The sequence below is a fragment of the Giraffa tippelskirchi genome, chromosome 3 (assembly GCF_054371585.1).
Source record: "Giraffa tippelskirchi isolate mGirTip1 chromosome 3, T2T-mGirTip1v1.2.pri, whole genome shotgun sequence".
In the NCBI taxonomy this organism is placed as follows: Eukaryota; Metazoa; Chordata; class Mammalia; order Artiodactyla; family Giraffidae; genus Giraffa; species Giraffa tippelskirchi.
The window spans coordinates 182493088-182506765 of record NC_137277.1 but is presented as its reverse complement, the minus strand read 5'-3'; the positions used below and the strand labels follow the sequence as shown (position 1 = coordinate 182506765).

At 58.7% G+C, this 13678-nt stretch overlaps 2 protein-coding genes across 12 annotated transcripts in view; one reads left to right on the top strand and one right to left on the bottom strand.

The window, feature by feature from the left end:
- Window positions 1-2350: 2350 nt before the first annotated feature.
- SYTL1 (synaptotagmin like 1) lies at window positions 2351-11877 on the top strand. Of its 4 annotated transcripts, none has more exons than XM_081586388.1 (15): window positions 2351-2473; window positions 4553-4781; window positions 6168-6316; window positions 6516-6588; window positions 6664-6709; window positions 7125-7203; window positions 7837-7940; window positions 8104-8217; window positions 8417-8583; window positions 8850-8946; window positions 9501-9659; window positions 9946-10024; window positions 10144-10243; window positions 11029-11234; window positions 11450-11877. In XM_081586388.1, the coding sequence occupies exons 2-15, from the start codon at window positions 4591-4593 to the stop codon at window positions 11587-11589; spliced, it is 1704 nt and encodes a 567-aa protein (XP_081442514.1). In that variant the 5' UTR covers window positions 2351-2473; window positions 4553-4590; the 3' UTR covers window positions 11590-11877. The 4 variants fall into 4 exon arrangements, with proteins under 4 accessions (XP_081442514.1, XP_081442515.1, XP_081442518.1 ...); XM_081586389.1 differs by having other exon boundaries at window positions 8110-8217; window positions 11450-11682; XM_081586392.1 differs by lacking the exon at window positions 10144-10243 and having other exon boundaries at window positions 8110-8217; window positions 9946-10001; window positions 11450-11682.
- Window positions 11827-13678, bottom strand: part of MAP3K6 (mitogen-activated protein kinase kinase kinase 6) — a 15632-nt gene continuing 13780 nt past the window's right edge. For 7 of the 8 annotated variants that reach the window (XM_081586380.1, XM_081586385.1, XM_081586382.1 and 4 more), the window contains 5 exons: window positions 13403-13574; window positions 13204-13316; window positions 13035-13108; window positions 12371-12447; window positions 11827-12147 (listed from right to left, as the gene is read on the bottom strand). In XM_081586380.1, the coding sequence (XP_081442506.1) occupies window positions 12057-12147; window positions 12371-12447; window positions 13035-13108; window positions 13204-13316; window positions 13403-13574 (527 nt within the window). In that variant the 3' untranslated portion in view covers window positions 11827-12056. Of the gene's footprint in view, window positions 12256-12370; window positions 12448-13034; window positions 13109-13203; window positions 13317-13402; window positions 13575-13678 lie in introns of all 8 variants that reach the window. The other variant, XM_081586379.1, reaches the window with a different exon arrangement.

Here is a 13678-nt window from a genome sequence, read left to right as displayed (position 1 = left end):
ACAGGAAAAGTTTTCAGGCCTGCTTTCACACAGCAGAACTTTAAATCAGCCATGTGGTGATGGACCTAAATAGGTGTCATAAAAATCACTAACGGAAAAAAAAAAAAAAAAATCACTAACGGTTACTAGGTAGTGATAAAGTATGTCATTAACCCTCACCTCAGCCCCATGAGATACATGCTGTCATCCCCATTTGAAGATTAAAAAAAGAAGGGATTCCCTGGTGGTCCAGTAGTTAAGAATCCGTAATGCAGGGGACACGGGTTTGATCCCTGGTCAGGGAACTATGATCCCACATGCCGCAGGGCAACTAAGCCCGTGCGCTCTGGAGCCCATGTACCACAAGGAACAAGCCTGTGTGCCCCAACTAAGACCCGAGGCAGCCAAAATAAAATTTAAAACATGCTTTTTTAAGAAAAGCACAGGGGAGTGACGTGATCTGCTCAAGGTCACAGAGGTAGGAAGCGTGGAACCATGTTCAAAGGCAGCAGCCGGGCTCCAGAGCCCCCCACTGGGAACCACCCTATGAGGTGGCCCCCCTGGAGCACCAGAGGGCAGGTGAGGAGGGGCTGTCCCTGACAAAAAGGGAGAATGGATGCTGGAGGCAAGAAAAAGGAACCTCTTCAAGACAGTCCTATGAGGCGAGTGCCATTGTCCCTGTTTCATAAAGGGATAGAGAGACGCTTACAGAGATTGTCATTGATCCAAGGCCACGGGAGCCATGCGGCAGAGCCAGAATTTTAACCGAGGTCCGGGGCCTCTTAGCCTGGAGTTGCCTGGAGACCAGCCGCAGTGCAGAGGCACTGAGGGGCAGCAGGTGGAGGAAGAATTCTGCAGTTGAGCTGGGAGCACTCATGGACCACGTAGGGGGCGGGGGAGCTGTCAAAGGGACAGGAAACAGCGCCTGTAGGTAGGGCTCTAAGGATGTAGGACCAGTCAAAGCCAGGCAGGGGTCCTGAGGGTCGGGCTGAGGGGCCGGGCAGCCCAAAGGAGGATGGATTGTCTTGGGTGATGATAAGACTGCTGGGCGGGCTTGGAGCAGATTTGTTAAAAGGGTCAGAGGGTTCCCCTGGCTGTCTGCTGGCACCTTCCAAAGCTGAGGAATGACAGATGAAAGGGCCCTCTGACATCTGGGTGATAAAGGGCTGGGGGTAGTGCTGAGCATGGAGGCCAGGAGGCAAGGGGGAGGAGGCTTCCAGAAGAGACTGGACAGGAGCGGAAACCTGGCCAGCGGGAAGGCGGTGAAGGTGGGGGACAGATGGGAAAGAGGAGGCAGCCTGGGGAGTGGCAGCAAGCGTCAGGAGGCCTGGGGGCCCAGACAGGAGGGCTGGTCACAGCAGTGGAAACTTGGAAACAGGAGAAGGTTAGAGGTGGGGAGGGTTCAGAGGAGTTGGGGTTGAGACGAAAGCAGGAGAGTCACAGGCACTAGGACAGGTCAGAAAGAGGAAGAGAGTACAGAAGCCAGGAGAATAGACAGCGAAGTTTGATGCTTCCAGGGTGAGAGCTGAGAGGTGGGGTGTTAGAGAAGCATCCTTGGGCGGAGCCAGGACAGAATAATGGGCAAGGGTGAGGGTGCTGCTGGACACTCCCCTTCTGTTTGGGGAGACTTGGCAGAGAAGGCCGGCTCCCACAGTGGACGTTCAATGGCTATCGCGTCTACCCATGCATATACATGCTTATTAAGGGCCTGTAGGGATCTCATTGCACTCTAGTGAGACCCAGCTGAGGAAGGATTATTATCCCTATTTAATATACGGGTAACAGCACTTCCTGGGAAGCATGTGTGGACACTGAGGGACAGCGGTTATCAAAAGGGTCTTACGTTGGCCAGAGGACACCTGGTACCTACTCTGTGCCAGCTGGTTCCAAGCACTTCCGTCTCCCTTCGAGGCTCTTCACGCTCTGCGGCCCATACTCTGCACAGGAGGAAATTGCAGCTCAGAGTGGTTGCGACCTGTTAAAGGTCACACAGCGGCAGAGCAGGAACTCTTCAGGGTTATCTGGCTGCCGGCTGCCATCCTTCCACCGGCCTTGTTCTCAGAAAGGTTTCTAACTTTGCTTTCAAAGCAAGTTTCTATCAGCTCCTTAGTGGGCAGAATGGGGCTGCAATCCATTCTGTAGAAGGGGCAGCCGAGGCTCTATGGGGTGAGAGCTAGCTCGGGTTACAGAAGTCACAGAGGAAGTCTGCCCAGGAGCTGGGGCCAAGCCCTGGGCCTCTCCCACTGGTCAGATCAGCTCTGGGTTTGCTGAAAGCCAAGGCTGCACCTCTGGGGAGCCAGGAGTCCAGGCCCGGTTTTGCATCGGGCCCTGTGAGAAGGTGTTTCCTCCTCCTTTGTGGGGCAGCCGCTTTGCTGGGCTGCCTGTTGAGTCAGCCTTAGGCCCTCACTGCTCTTCTCCTGGTCCCTGAACTTGACGGCCAGGGGAGCTGGGGCTACCTGACAAAGACGTCCCCCTCCATTCTGGACCCCTACAGGTAATACACCTTGGGCCGGGGGTCCCTTGCCTGTACCCGGAGGGGCGGGCACTTCCACCTGGCATCCTGAGCACCCTCTAGGATCTCGGGGTGTGGGGGGAGGTGGAATGCGTCTGAGACTGGAGCAACCAGACAAACGGACAGACGCTTAAGCTGACCAATGGGTCTGTCCAATGAGGGTCGGAACCGTGGGGAGGGCTGGAAGCTGGATTCTGCCTCTGGGACCAGAAGGGACTGCAGGGAGGGGGCCGCTGCTTGGAACCCTGGGCTCAGAAGCCCACAGCCCAGCCCTCAACCTCAGGACCAGGGTAGAGTCAATTTTGCAGACCGTCCCTCTGCCTCCACGCTCATACACACACACTGGGTAGCCCCCGGGGCACCAGGGTACACAGCGCCACACACAGCCCAGTCACACATACACACACAGGTGCACACCCCACTACGCTGTCACCAGAAAGTCACAGAACATACCACCCAGACGACAGTCCCCCGTGCAGCAGCACACAGTGACATGATGCCCAGAGACACATGTGCAGGTCCATGGTGTGCAGACGCCTGCTGGGAGCAGAGATTCGTAGCAACACCAGGTAACACAGGGGCTCACACGCCAGGCCCCAGAAGAGCCCTAAACCCTGCGTCTGCAACACCCTGGACCTGCACACAGTAGACGTTCAGGAAATGCTGTTAGCGTGGGGCCCAAGGCATTTCCACAGCGTCATACGGGACACCTGGTAGAGACACCCACCCACCTCCCCCACAAGGGTGGGGGAGAGGCTTGCTCGATGGGCTCGCTGACTCAGCGGGGAGGGCACAGAGTGCGGGCACAAGCCGGGACCTGCCTACTGAGCGTCCTCTCCTCACCTTGGCCCTGCCTGGTGCCCCAGGAGGGAGGGGACTGGGGGGGCAGGAGGAGAGGAGAGACCACCCCGCCTCGTGGTCTCAGGCCCGGTCGCGGGCCCCTTGCCATGTCCACAAGCCCCTTGGGGCTGCACAGATGTTCTCCTTCCGGAATCACCATGGTACCCGAGCTGCTTTGCAGCACTTGGCCTCCATGGCCAGGACCCCAGCCAGATCCAGGCCAGGGCGCGGGGATCCCATGTGGCCAGAGTAGAGGGGCCCAGGGCCTCTAGGTCAGGGGACAGGTCTGGTAGCAGGGGCATCCCTGGGCTGGAGGCCACAGGGGGAGTGGGTGCCGCGGTTATCTCCGGGGGAGGAAGTTGGGCTGTGGGCTGGGGAGGAGGTTGCCTCAGACAGGAAGGCCTACTGGGCCAGGGCAGGGTGGGGGTGAAGGGTGGAGGGGAGGGACCCAGGTAGGGAGATTCCCAGGGCAAGGGGCCAAGCAGATATGTGTGTGAGCCTGTGTTTCCCAAGCCAGATAATGTGTCTGGCTGCGTGTTTGTGTGTGTGTGTATTCCCCATGTGTGTGCAGGTGTATTTCTGCATTTAACTAGTCAAACATTTACCAACTATCTGTTGTGTGCACAGTTCTGGCTTTAGGTGTGAGGCCCTGGTCCCTAGCTTCAAGGTCACAATCCAGTTATGGGGGTGCAGTATCTGTGCGCAAAAGTCTGTGTGATTTGTGGGTATCTAGGGACGCGCCTTTGTCCCCAGACTTACCCTTGTACAGGTGAAGCCATCTGGGGTCCTTGTCACCCTTGTGTGCTCGTGCCTGTGTGCAGGTGTAAGGATGTGTGAGTTACATCTCTTGGTCTGCACATAGATCTGGGTCTATGGCTGCCTGGAGCCCTTTGTGTGGGACCAGGTATCATGTGCCTGTTTTTATACAAGGGTCAGTGTGCATGTGTGACCTGGTGTCCTTCTCACTGGGGTAAGTGTATCTCCATGTATCAGTGTGTACACATATGTCTCTGTACATGCCTTGGAGTGTGTTCCTGAGTATGTTCATGGGCCTCTGTAAGCGTGTGTCCACGAGTGCCTCTCAAGCCACCTTGATCTCAGCCTTCCTGGGCTTGTACCCTGCCCACCACAGGGGCGTATATTTGGGCAGAAAAGGGCAGCTGGCTCCAGGCTGTGCCCTGGACAGGGGCAGGGCCTGACCTGACCCTTGGTCTGCCCCAGGGAGCCACGTGTGCCCAGCCTGGGTGCTGCCCCGGCTGATGCCCCAGAGGGGCCACCCAGCTCCAGAGGGGCTCTGGTCCCTGCCTGGCCTCCTCATGGCATGTGAGCCAGAGCCTGAGGCTGACGGGCTCTTGGATCTCAGCTTCCTGACGGAGGAGGAGCAGGAGGCCATTGCCGAGGTCCTGAAGCGAGATGCCCGCCTGCGCCAGCTGGAAGAGGGACGGGTCAGGTAAGGCAGAACGAGGGGAGCCCTGGAGGAAGGGGCCTCCGGCCCTTGGGGGCTCAGGTGGCCCCCACCCCATCCCTTCAAGGTGCAGCCTGTCAGATATCTCGGTAGGCCTTGCTTTTGCCCCCTGGTCTACTTGGCCCTTGGCCAGCTCAGCTCATCACCTCTCCCCAGGGTGGCTGCACCCGCTCCCTTGCCAGCCTCCCTGCCTCCAGTCTCACCCTTTCGGGCCCACCCACCATGCTGCAGCCAGAACCCTCCAGATCTATTCTTGGTATCCACTCCTGAAACCTCACATGGTTCCTCAGCATCCTGTCAGGGACAAGCTCCGATTTATGGTCCACAAGGCCTACCCTGGTTGGTCTCTGTCAGCCTCTCCCATCTCAACTTCCACCAGTAAACCCCACCCCCTGACACACATACTCAAAGTGTAATGCTACGGCCACTCTGGCTCCACAGTCCCCAGACACACCCTTCACTTGTGTGCTGTTCCTCGTGCCTGGAAGAAACAGCGAAGAGGAGCACTATCAGTAGTGTTTGGGGACACACAGACACCTCCTAGCTTGTAACCTTGAACCTCCCCAGCACCGCTCTCATCTGTAAAATGAGGTTAGGAAGCCTACTTCATAGAGTTCAGTTCAGCTCAGTTCAGTCGCTCAGTCGTGTCCGACTCTTTGAAACCCCATGAATCGCAGCATGCCAGGCTTCCCTATCCATCACCAACTCCTGGAGTCCACCCAAACCCATGTCCATTGAGTCAGTGATGCCATCCAACTGTCTCATCCTCTGTCGTCCCCTTCTCCTCCTGCCCTCAATCTTTCCCAGCATCAGGGTCTTTTCAAATGAGTCAGCTCTTCGTATCAGGTGGCCAAAGTATTGGAGTTTCAGCTTCAGCATCAGTCCTTCCATGAATATTCAGGGTCAGTTTCCTTTAGGATGGACTGGTTGGATCTCCTTGCAGTCCAAGGGACTCTCAAGGGTCTTCTCCAACACCATAGTTCAAAAGCATCAATTCTTCGGCGCTCAGCTTTCTTTAGAGTTAGGAAGGGTATACACAGTCATTTAATGAAGAATAAATATTTTCCTTCTCTACTTGGAGAACTGAATTTGTCCTGGGTAAGAAATTCAAATGTCACCTCCTCTGGGAAGCTCTCCAGGGTTCTCAAAGGTAAAGCTGACCCTCTTACATATATATGACTGCTACCTCACTGTAGTGCCCTGGTTTATTCCAGACTCAGTCCCCCACCAACCGAGCACCTCCAAAGCAGGGATCAAGTCTGATTTACTGTTAAATCCCTGGCCCCAGGTACAGGGCCTGGCACACAGAGTGGGTGGTGAGAATGCTTGATTGCATAAGCGGTGACTGCCACGTCCTCCCCCATCCTCCAGCAAGCTCCGGGCATCACTGGCAGACCCTGGGCAGCTGAAGATCCAAACTGGGGACTGGTTCCAAGAAGCACGCTCCCAGCGGCACCACCACACCCACTTCGGCTCTGACCTGGTCCGAGCTTCTATCCGCAGAAAGAAGGGTTGCAGGGGTGAGAGAAGCTCCCCAGAGGGGTCAGGCCTTGTGCAGCCCAGGTCACTGGGTATGTGCAGACAAGGAGAGGGGGCCCCTGGTACTATGTGACTCTGGGTGGGCACCACTCCTCCGTGGGCTCTGGGGAGTGGGTGGGCATCTCCAAGAGCCAGACATCCCAAGAGCAGGGGTTCACAGAATGTCTCACCTGGGTGCAGGAGACCAGGCTGGAGGCAGCGATGGGGAGGCCGAGGCTGCAGGGAAAGAGACTGAAGAGGCCCTGGAGCCCAGGTGAGGAGGCGTGGCGGGCAGTGGCCGGTGCCTCCCAGTCAGCCCATCCCTGACTACACCTCTCCCTCCTCCCAGGCTCTCTGTAGATGAGGGCCCCCAAGAGAGACTCAGCGAGGCCGAGGTGAGTAACTGAAGGGGCTAACGAGTGCATGTACAGAGTCTCTGGAGTGGAGGTGGGGTGTGCTGGGGAAAGAACCCAGCCTGCGAACTAATTGGGAGACCCTGGGCTGGGCCTCTGTCCTCCTCCTCTGTCACATGGGGCTGTGGACCCAGGTTCTAAGGGAAACCAAATTGGCTACTAGGGATGGGGTGGGGGACAGAGCTGGGCAAGGTCCCTGGGAGTCAGGCAGGGCAGGCCCTGAAGTGTGAAGGGGTGTGAAGTTAACAGGCCAGACTGGTCCTGCAGCTGGTTGCCGGCTTGGCCCTGAGGGTGGTGCAAAATCTGAAACTGGAGCCTCTGACCTCTGACCCCATCATGACCTCTGACCCCTTCACCACCAGTCCCCACTGTGACTTCTACCCCTTGCTTCTTTCAGGGACTGGATGTCCCCTCACCATGTGTCCCCACAAAACCTTCAGAGCATGAGGAGGAGCCCCAAGAAGATGAGTGGGAAGGTGTGTGTTGGGAGCACCGGGAGGCTGTGGGATCAGACACCTCTGTGTGTGCTGTGCTTAGTTGCCCGGTCGTGTCTGACTCTTGCGACCCCATTGACTTAGCCCGCCAGGCTCCTCTGTCCATGGGGATTCTCCAGGCAAGAATCCTGGAGTGGGTTGCCATGCCCTCCTCCAGGGGATCTTCCCAACCCAAGGATCAAACCCTGGTCTCCTGCATTGCAGGCGGGTTCTTTACCATCTGATCTTCTCTGGTAGCTCAGACGGTAGTCTGCCTACAATTCAGGAGACATGGGTTCGATACCTGGGTCAGGAAGATCCCCTGGAGAAGGAAATGGTAACCCACTCCAGTATTCTTGCCTGGAAAACCCATGGACAGGTGTGTCTGGCTGGCTACAGTCCAGGGAAGCCCAGAGACAGCTCTAAGTGACCCCCAACCACCTGTGTTCACCTTTCTCCTCCTGTTTGGGGGGCGGGGAGGCGTGGTCTCCACGGGAGACCGCAGGGCAGCCCTGGGGCCTGAACCCGGCTGGTAAACCAGTCCCTCCAAATTCAAATTTGCTCAGGGGCGGGCTGGCGGGCGGGCTGGCGGGCGGGCAGGGGAGGGGCTCGCTGAGCAGCTTATGCCCCTCCCAGCCCCTGGCCTGGGGCACCCTCCGGTCGTCGCCGGCGAGGAGGCGGACCCGGAGATGCAGCCGCCGTCGAGGGGAGAGGAGGAGCCGCAGCCCCCGCCTGCCCAGGTAGGCGGGAGCGGCCCGCGGCTGCTCTCAAGACCCGGAGCGGATTCTGGGCGGGGAGTGCCCCTGCCTGACGCTGCGAGCTATGCGGGACCAGGAAAAGCCGCGGGAGGGGCGAGGGGTACGGGGGCGCCCCGGTCACTTAGTCACTTACCCCCCTCCTGAGACCCAGGCGGCGTCTGAGATGCTGGAGAATGGGGAGGAGACCCCGGGGCCCGACCCCTCGTTCGACCGCATGCTCAGCAGCAGCTCCTCCATGTCCAGCCTCAACTCCTCCACGGTGAGGGTGTGAGGGAAAGGGTCTGGGGTGGGGGTGGGGACGCCTCCGTTCCCCGTAGCCCAACACGCAACCCCTGCATAACCCCTCCCTCTACCTCACTCCCCGCCCCGACTCCCGCGATCTGAACCCTCGGCGCTCCGCTTCCCCAGCCCCGACGTGAGCCCCGGCCCCTCCCTGACCTCCCACCCGTTGTCCGCAGCTGAGCGGCAGCCAGATGAGCCTGTCCTGGGAGCCGGAGGCGGGCGCGGTGCAGGTACGCGGCTCCGTGCACTTCGCCCTGCGCTACGAGCCGGGAGCCGCCGAGCTGCGCGTGCACGTGATCCAGTGCCAGGGCCTGGCCGCCGCACGGCGCTCCCGCTCTGACCCGTGAGTGCCCGACCCGGCGAGGCTGGGGCGCTTAGGGGGCCGCGCTCTCCGCTCAACCCCGCCGCTTTTCTTGGCCTCAGTTTCCTCATCTGCAAAACCGGAATAACCTTCTTGGGAGACGCAGGACTTGGGTGATTTAACTCCTATAAGGCGCGGCACGAGGCCTGCCACGCGTTCCAGGCTGTGGCTGGAGCAGGCGCTGGAAAGGGCTGGAAGGGTAAAGGCCCCCCGCCTTTTACCTCCGTTCCTCACCTTCCCCGCTCCAGCTACGTCAAAAGCTACCTCCTCCCGGATAAGCAGAGCAAGCGCAAGACAGCAGTGAAGAAACGGAATCTGAACCCGGTCTTCAACGAGATTCTCCGGGTGAGGCTTCGACGACGGGGCGGGCCCCATTAATGAACCGAAACCCCGCCCCTTCCTGCGGGTGCAGGGTGGCAGGGGCAGACATGGTACTGTCACTCCTGGTCGCTCCAACCCTCCATTCTGCGGGAGGAACGGCAAGGAGACCCTCGCATTAACTCACCCTCCAGCATGTCAGTCTAGAGATGGGCACGGCGCTAGTCCAGACCCCCATTTACACCGTCTGGGGCTCCCCGGGATTCCTTCCAACAATGAGCGTGGTAGGACAAGCCCCAGCGAACACTCTGACAGCACTGAGGCCGCGGCCTCGACGCTGCTCCATTTAAGTGCACCGCTTCCCTCATAACTCAGTTGGTAAATCATCTGCCTGCAGTGCAGGAGACGCGGGTTCGATTCCTGGGTCGGGAAGATCCCCTGCAGAAGGAAATGGCAACCCACTCCAGTATTCTTGCTTGGAAAATCCCATGGACGGAGGAGTCTAGTAGGCTACAGTCCATGGGGTCGCAAAGAGTCGGACATGACTGAGCGACTTCACTGTCTTTCTTTCCCGTCCCCAGTACTCTGTCCCGCAGACCGAGCTCCGGGGCCGCGTGCTGAGCCTGTCCGTGTGGCACCGCGAAAGCCTGGGTCGCAACATCTTTCTGGGCGAAGTCGAAGTGCCCCTGGACACGTGGGACTGGGACTCCGAGCCCACCTGGCTCCCCCTGCAGCCCCGAGTGAGCAGCTGGCCCGCGTGGGGAGACCCCGGCACAGATCTCCCGCCTTTACCCCACCAGGCTTTCCCCCAGCCCCCTTCGCCCTCGAAACCTTAACGGCCCGGTGCAGAAGCCTGGTCTCCGACGGCTGGTACCTGGGTGGCTCTCGGTCGAATTCCGCAGGCAGTTCTCTCGGAGCCCGCCCCAGACCCCGCCCCATAGACACACCCCACCAATGTCCGGGGGCTCCGCCCCAGTCTTTCCCTAGGCCATGGTCCCTAGCCCCTGACAAGCCCGCCTCTCGCAGGTCCCGCCCTCTCCAGACGACCTTCCCAGCCGCGGGCTGCTCTCTCTGTCCCTCAAGTACGTCCCCGCTAGCTCCGAGGGTGAGTGACCGCCCCCGAGGGGCCAAGCCGGATAGGCCTAGAGAGGCGGGGAACCCGGGTCTCGCGAGGGTGAGGGGACGCTGTCCCCGGGGCAGGGCCTGAGCCGAGTCTCTCCGCAGGCCCGGGACTGCCCCCTAGCGGGGAGCTGCACTTCTGGGTGAAGGAGGTTCAGGATCTCATCCCTTTGCGCTCAGGGTCCCCGGATACTTTCGTACAATGGTGAGGGGCATCGCCACTTCCAGGCTTCCCTTCCTTTCTCCTGCAATGGAGCGCCCCGCCTTCAACATGCACCCACTCTTGATTCCCCCCGCCTGGGCTTTGACCACTGACCAGGGGTGGAGGGGACCGCTTGAGCAAAGGCTTGGAGTCAGGAGACGGAGGACTCCTTCCAGCAGCTGCATTCCAGCGCCTGGCGCCTATAGGACTTGTTGGAGAGCTGAGACTGAGACCTGGCAGGTCTTGGGGGCCCACCTATGGAGGACCTGGAAAACCAGGTTGTGGGGCTTGGTCCTTGCAGTTCTGTGGTTTTCAAAGTAAGCACCGGAGGGATTCTAGGGGTGCCTGCATCTGCTGTCCCACCCTCAGAGAGTAAAACAGAGGCAGGCCCCGATGAGGTTCTGAGCTCCCAGCCCTGATTCAACCAGAAGCTTTGGTTTCCCTTTAGGTTTTGTACTTCTGAGTAATATTTTGTTTTGCAGAAAGAGCTCCAAGCGCCTGTGTTAGAAAAGTTTGGAAATCACTTCTGGGTGGTCTTGAAGGTGATTGAGCTGAGGAGCAGCAGACTGGCATTTCAGGGACATTACTCTGGGGTCCTGTGGATAGGAGTTGTAATTTTTAAAGGCAGGAGATCGAAGCAAAGGTCCCAGCAAGGGTTTGAGGCTGGTTCTCAGGCAGGAACCAGAGGACGTGGACATTGTGAGGGAGTGTGGGTAGGACTCGGTGACCGGTGGGTGCTGGGGAGTGTGAGGGGGTGGCTGCTTGACGTCAGCCCACCTCCCCCACAGCTCCGTGCTGCCTGATGACAGCCGGGCCAGCCGCCAGCGGACAAGGGTGGTGCGACGCAGCCTCAATCCCATGTTCAATCACACCATGGTCTATGATGGCTTCGGGCCTGCTGACCTGTGCCAGGCCTGTGCGGAGCTCTCCCTCTGGGACCATGGGGCCCTGGGCAGTCGCCAGCTGGGGGGCACACGCCTCAGCCTGGGCACCGGTGAGTGGGGCAGAGCCCTGAGGGGACCTGATGCTAAGAGGCAGGGGCTCAGCATGTGGCCCTGGGGGCAGGTCTCTGTCCTTTCCTGAGCTTGGTGTCCACTGAGAACTGGGGGGGTTATGGTGCATGACCAGGGACCAGGCAGTGTTCCTCGGGATCTGGGATGTCCAACGTGACCATGCCTTCCACCCCTTTCCCCTGCCCACTGCATCCAGGCAGCAGCTACGGGCTCCAGGTGCCCTGGATGGACTCCACACATGAGGAGAGGCAGCTGTGGCAAACCCTCCTGGAGCGGCCATGCGAATGGGTGGATGGCCTTCTGCCCCTCAGAACCAACCTGGCCCCCAGGACATAACTGCCCTACATGCTCTACAAAACCTCTCTTTTGGGATCCCCATCTCAGGGCCTGCCCTTGGCTAAAAAATAAAGTCTATTCTGAGGGCAACAAGGAGGCTGATATCTGCCTGGGATGGGGGAAGGGGGTGGTGGTGAAAGTGAAGGGGGCCAAAGGAAAGAATTTTAGACTCAAGACATAAAGACCTCAGGGAGCTGGTCCTAGGACCCCTCTCCATACTTCAGACATTGCCAAGGCCCAGGGGTACAAAAGTATTGTTTAATAGTCTTTGCCTGGTGGCCCTCGTGAGCTTGAGGCACGTCTGTGATCGGTTCTCCCCCCTGGGGCTAGAGGCCTGGCCCCTACCCTGCCCCCCACCCACCTGGCCTCCTCCAGTTGTTGCTGGGTCCTGGGGCAGGTATGTCAGAAGCCTCTTGTGTTTCCTCCATTCATCCATCCTTGGGTCTGGCCTCCTGCCTCGGATGTCCTCATTCAGCCTCCTGGGGGCCAGGGGTAACTGGCGTGGATCTTGTTCGCTGTGCCAAGATGGCTCTCCATATGCGGCATATCATCCCTCCCCTGGAGGTACCAGGCTCAGTGAGGTTCAGCCAGAAGAGGGCCCTGGATGCTCTCTGGTACCCACTGTCTGCCTGATGACCCCTCTGTCCCCAGTGGACACTGGTGTCCCTGTAGTTTTCAGAGAGGAACCCAGGCAGGCTTGTAACGGCAGGGTGGGGTGATGTCAGGATCTGGCCAGCATGAGGCCATGCGTGTGGGTTATCCCTCGAGGGCCAGGACATACCTGATGCGTGTGTAGATGAGGTCATCTCTAGTGGCATAGGTCAGTAGGGCATGGAGGGTGAAGCTGTGGTTCAGTAGCTGGTTGTGGACACAGACCCCCACACAGAAACAGGGAGAGGTAAAAATCAGAGAAAGCTAGGTCCAAAGATCCAAAAACTAGCTCTGGGTTATTGGGTTGGCCAAAAGTTCATTTGAGTTTTTCCATAAAAACTTTTTCCATAAGAAAACCCTGAATGAATTTTTGGCCAACCCAATACGACCAACATGCTAGGGCAGTCCTTTCTGTGCCTCAGTTTTCTCATCTGTACAATGCGGGGGGGGGAGTAAAGTGAAAGTGTTAGGCGCTCAGTCATGTCTGACTCTTTGCAACCCCATGGACTATATAGCCCACCAGGCTCCTCTGTCCATGAAATTCTCCAGGCAAGAATACTGGAGTAGGTAGCCATTCCCTTCTCCAGGGAATCTTCCCAACTCAGGGATCAAACCTGGGTCTCCTGCGTTGCAGGCAGATTCTTTACTATCTGAGCCACCAGGGATATATAAAGTGCTCATTCAGTATTGAGATTCTCTGCATCAGACGGAGAAAGGGAGAAGAACTGAAAGATGGGCATAAGAGGAGTCTTGGGTTGGTGGGTGTCAGGGGCAACCAGCACATTTCCCCTCACCGTCTGGATGGTGCCTGAATCCACATTCAGTTCCTGTAGCCACTGCACCAGGCCCTGGTCCACCGCGACAGCCGCTGTCAGGGAGAAGTCATGTGTTGAACCCAAGGGTGCCTTGGCCAAGAAGCTGCCGCCACACACCATTCATGCTCACCAACCTGGTCCTGCTCACCTGGGGGCTCTGAAGCCAGGGCACAGGTCCTGGCCTCCACATTGACCCGCTGGAGGGCTAGTTGCACCAAGGCCTGGCATTCCCTTTCCTTCTCAGCTAGAACATCTCGAAGCCTATTGGAAGGCAGAGGCCCACAGAATGGAGGGGGAGTAGAGGTTAAGCTTGTGCAGAGATTATGGGCAAGTCCCCGGAGCTGTACCTATCGGTCTCTGCTCGCAAGAGGCCCAGCTGCACCATCAGAGAAGGGGTGCCCTGCTCGGGTTCCCCCAGGAGAGGGCTCCGTTCGGCTGGGGTCTCCTGCTTCTTGGGCTCAGACTCCTCGGCGTTACTGGCCTCTTCCGACTTCGGTGGGACCGCCTCCTTCTGCGCCTCTGCCAATCCGAGGGGGGTTGCACTCAGGGCGAGAATGCCCATTTAGGACCCCAACGTCGGCAGAAGACGCGGGACTCTGGGCACCGACCAGGCAACGGCAGCC

What these genes read in the sequence shown, in the direction of transcription:
- SYTL1 (XM_081586388.1), top strand. Translation starts at nt 4,591, where the DNA reads ATGCCCCAGAGGGGCCACCCAGCTCCAGAGGGGCTCTGGTCCCTGCCT. An exon ending in CCGGATACTTTCGTACAATG is followed by an intron (nt 10,244 to 11,028) that starts GTGAGGGGCATC and finishes CCTCCCCCACAG; the next exon opens with CTCCGTGCTGCCTGATGACA. An exon ending in ACGCCTCAGCCTGGGCACCG is followed by an intron (nt 11,235 to 11,449) that starts GTGAGTGGGGCA and finishes CACTGCATCCAG; the next exon opens with GCAGCAGCTACGGGCTCCAG.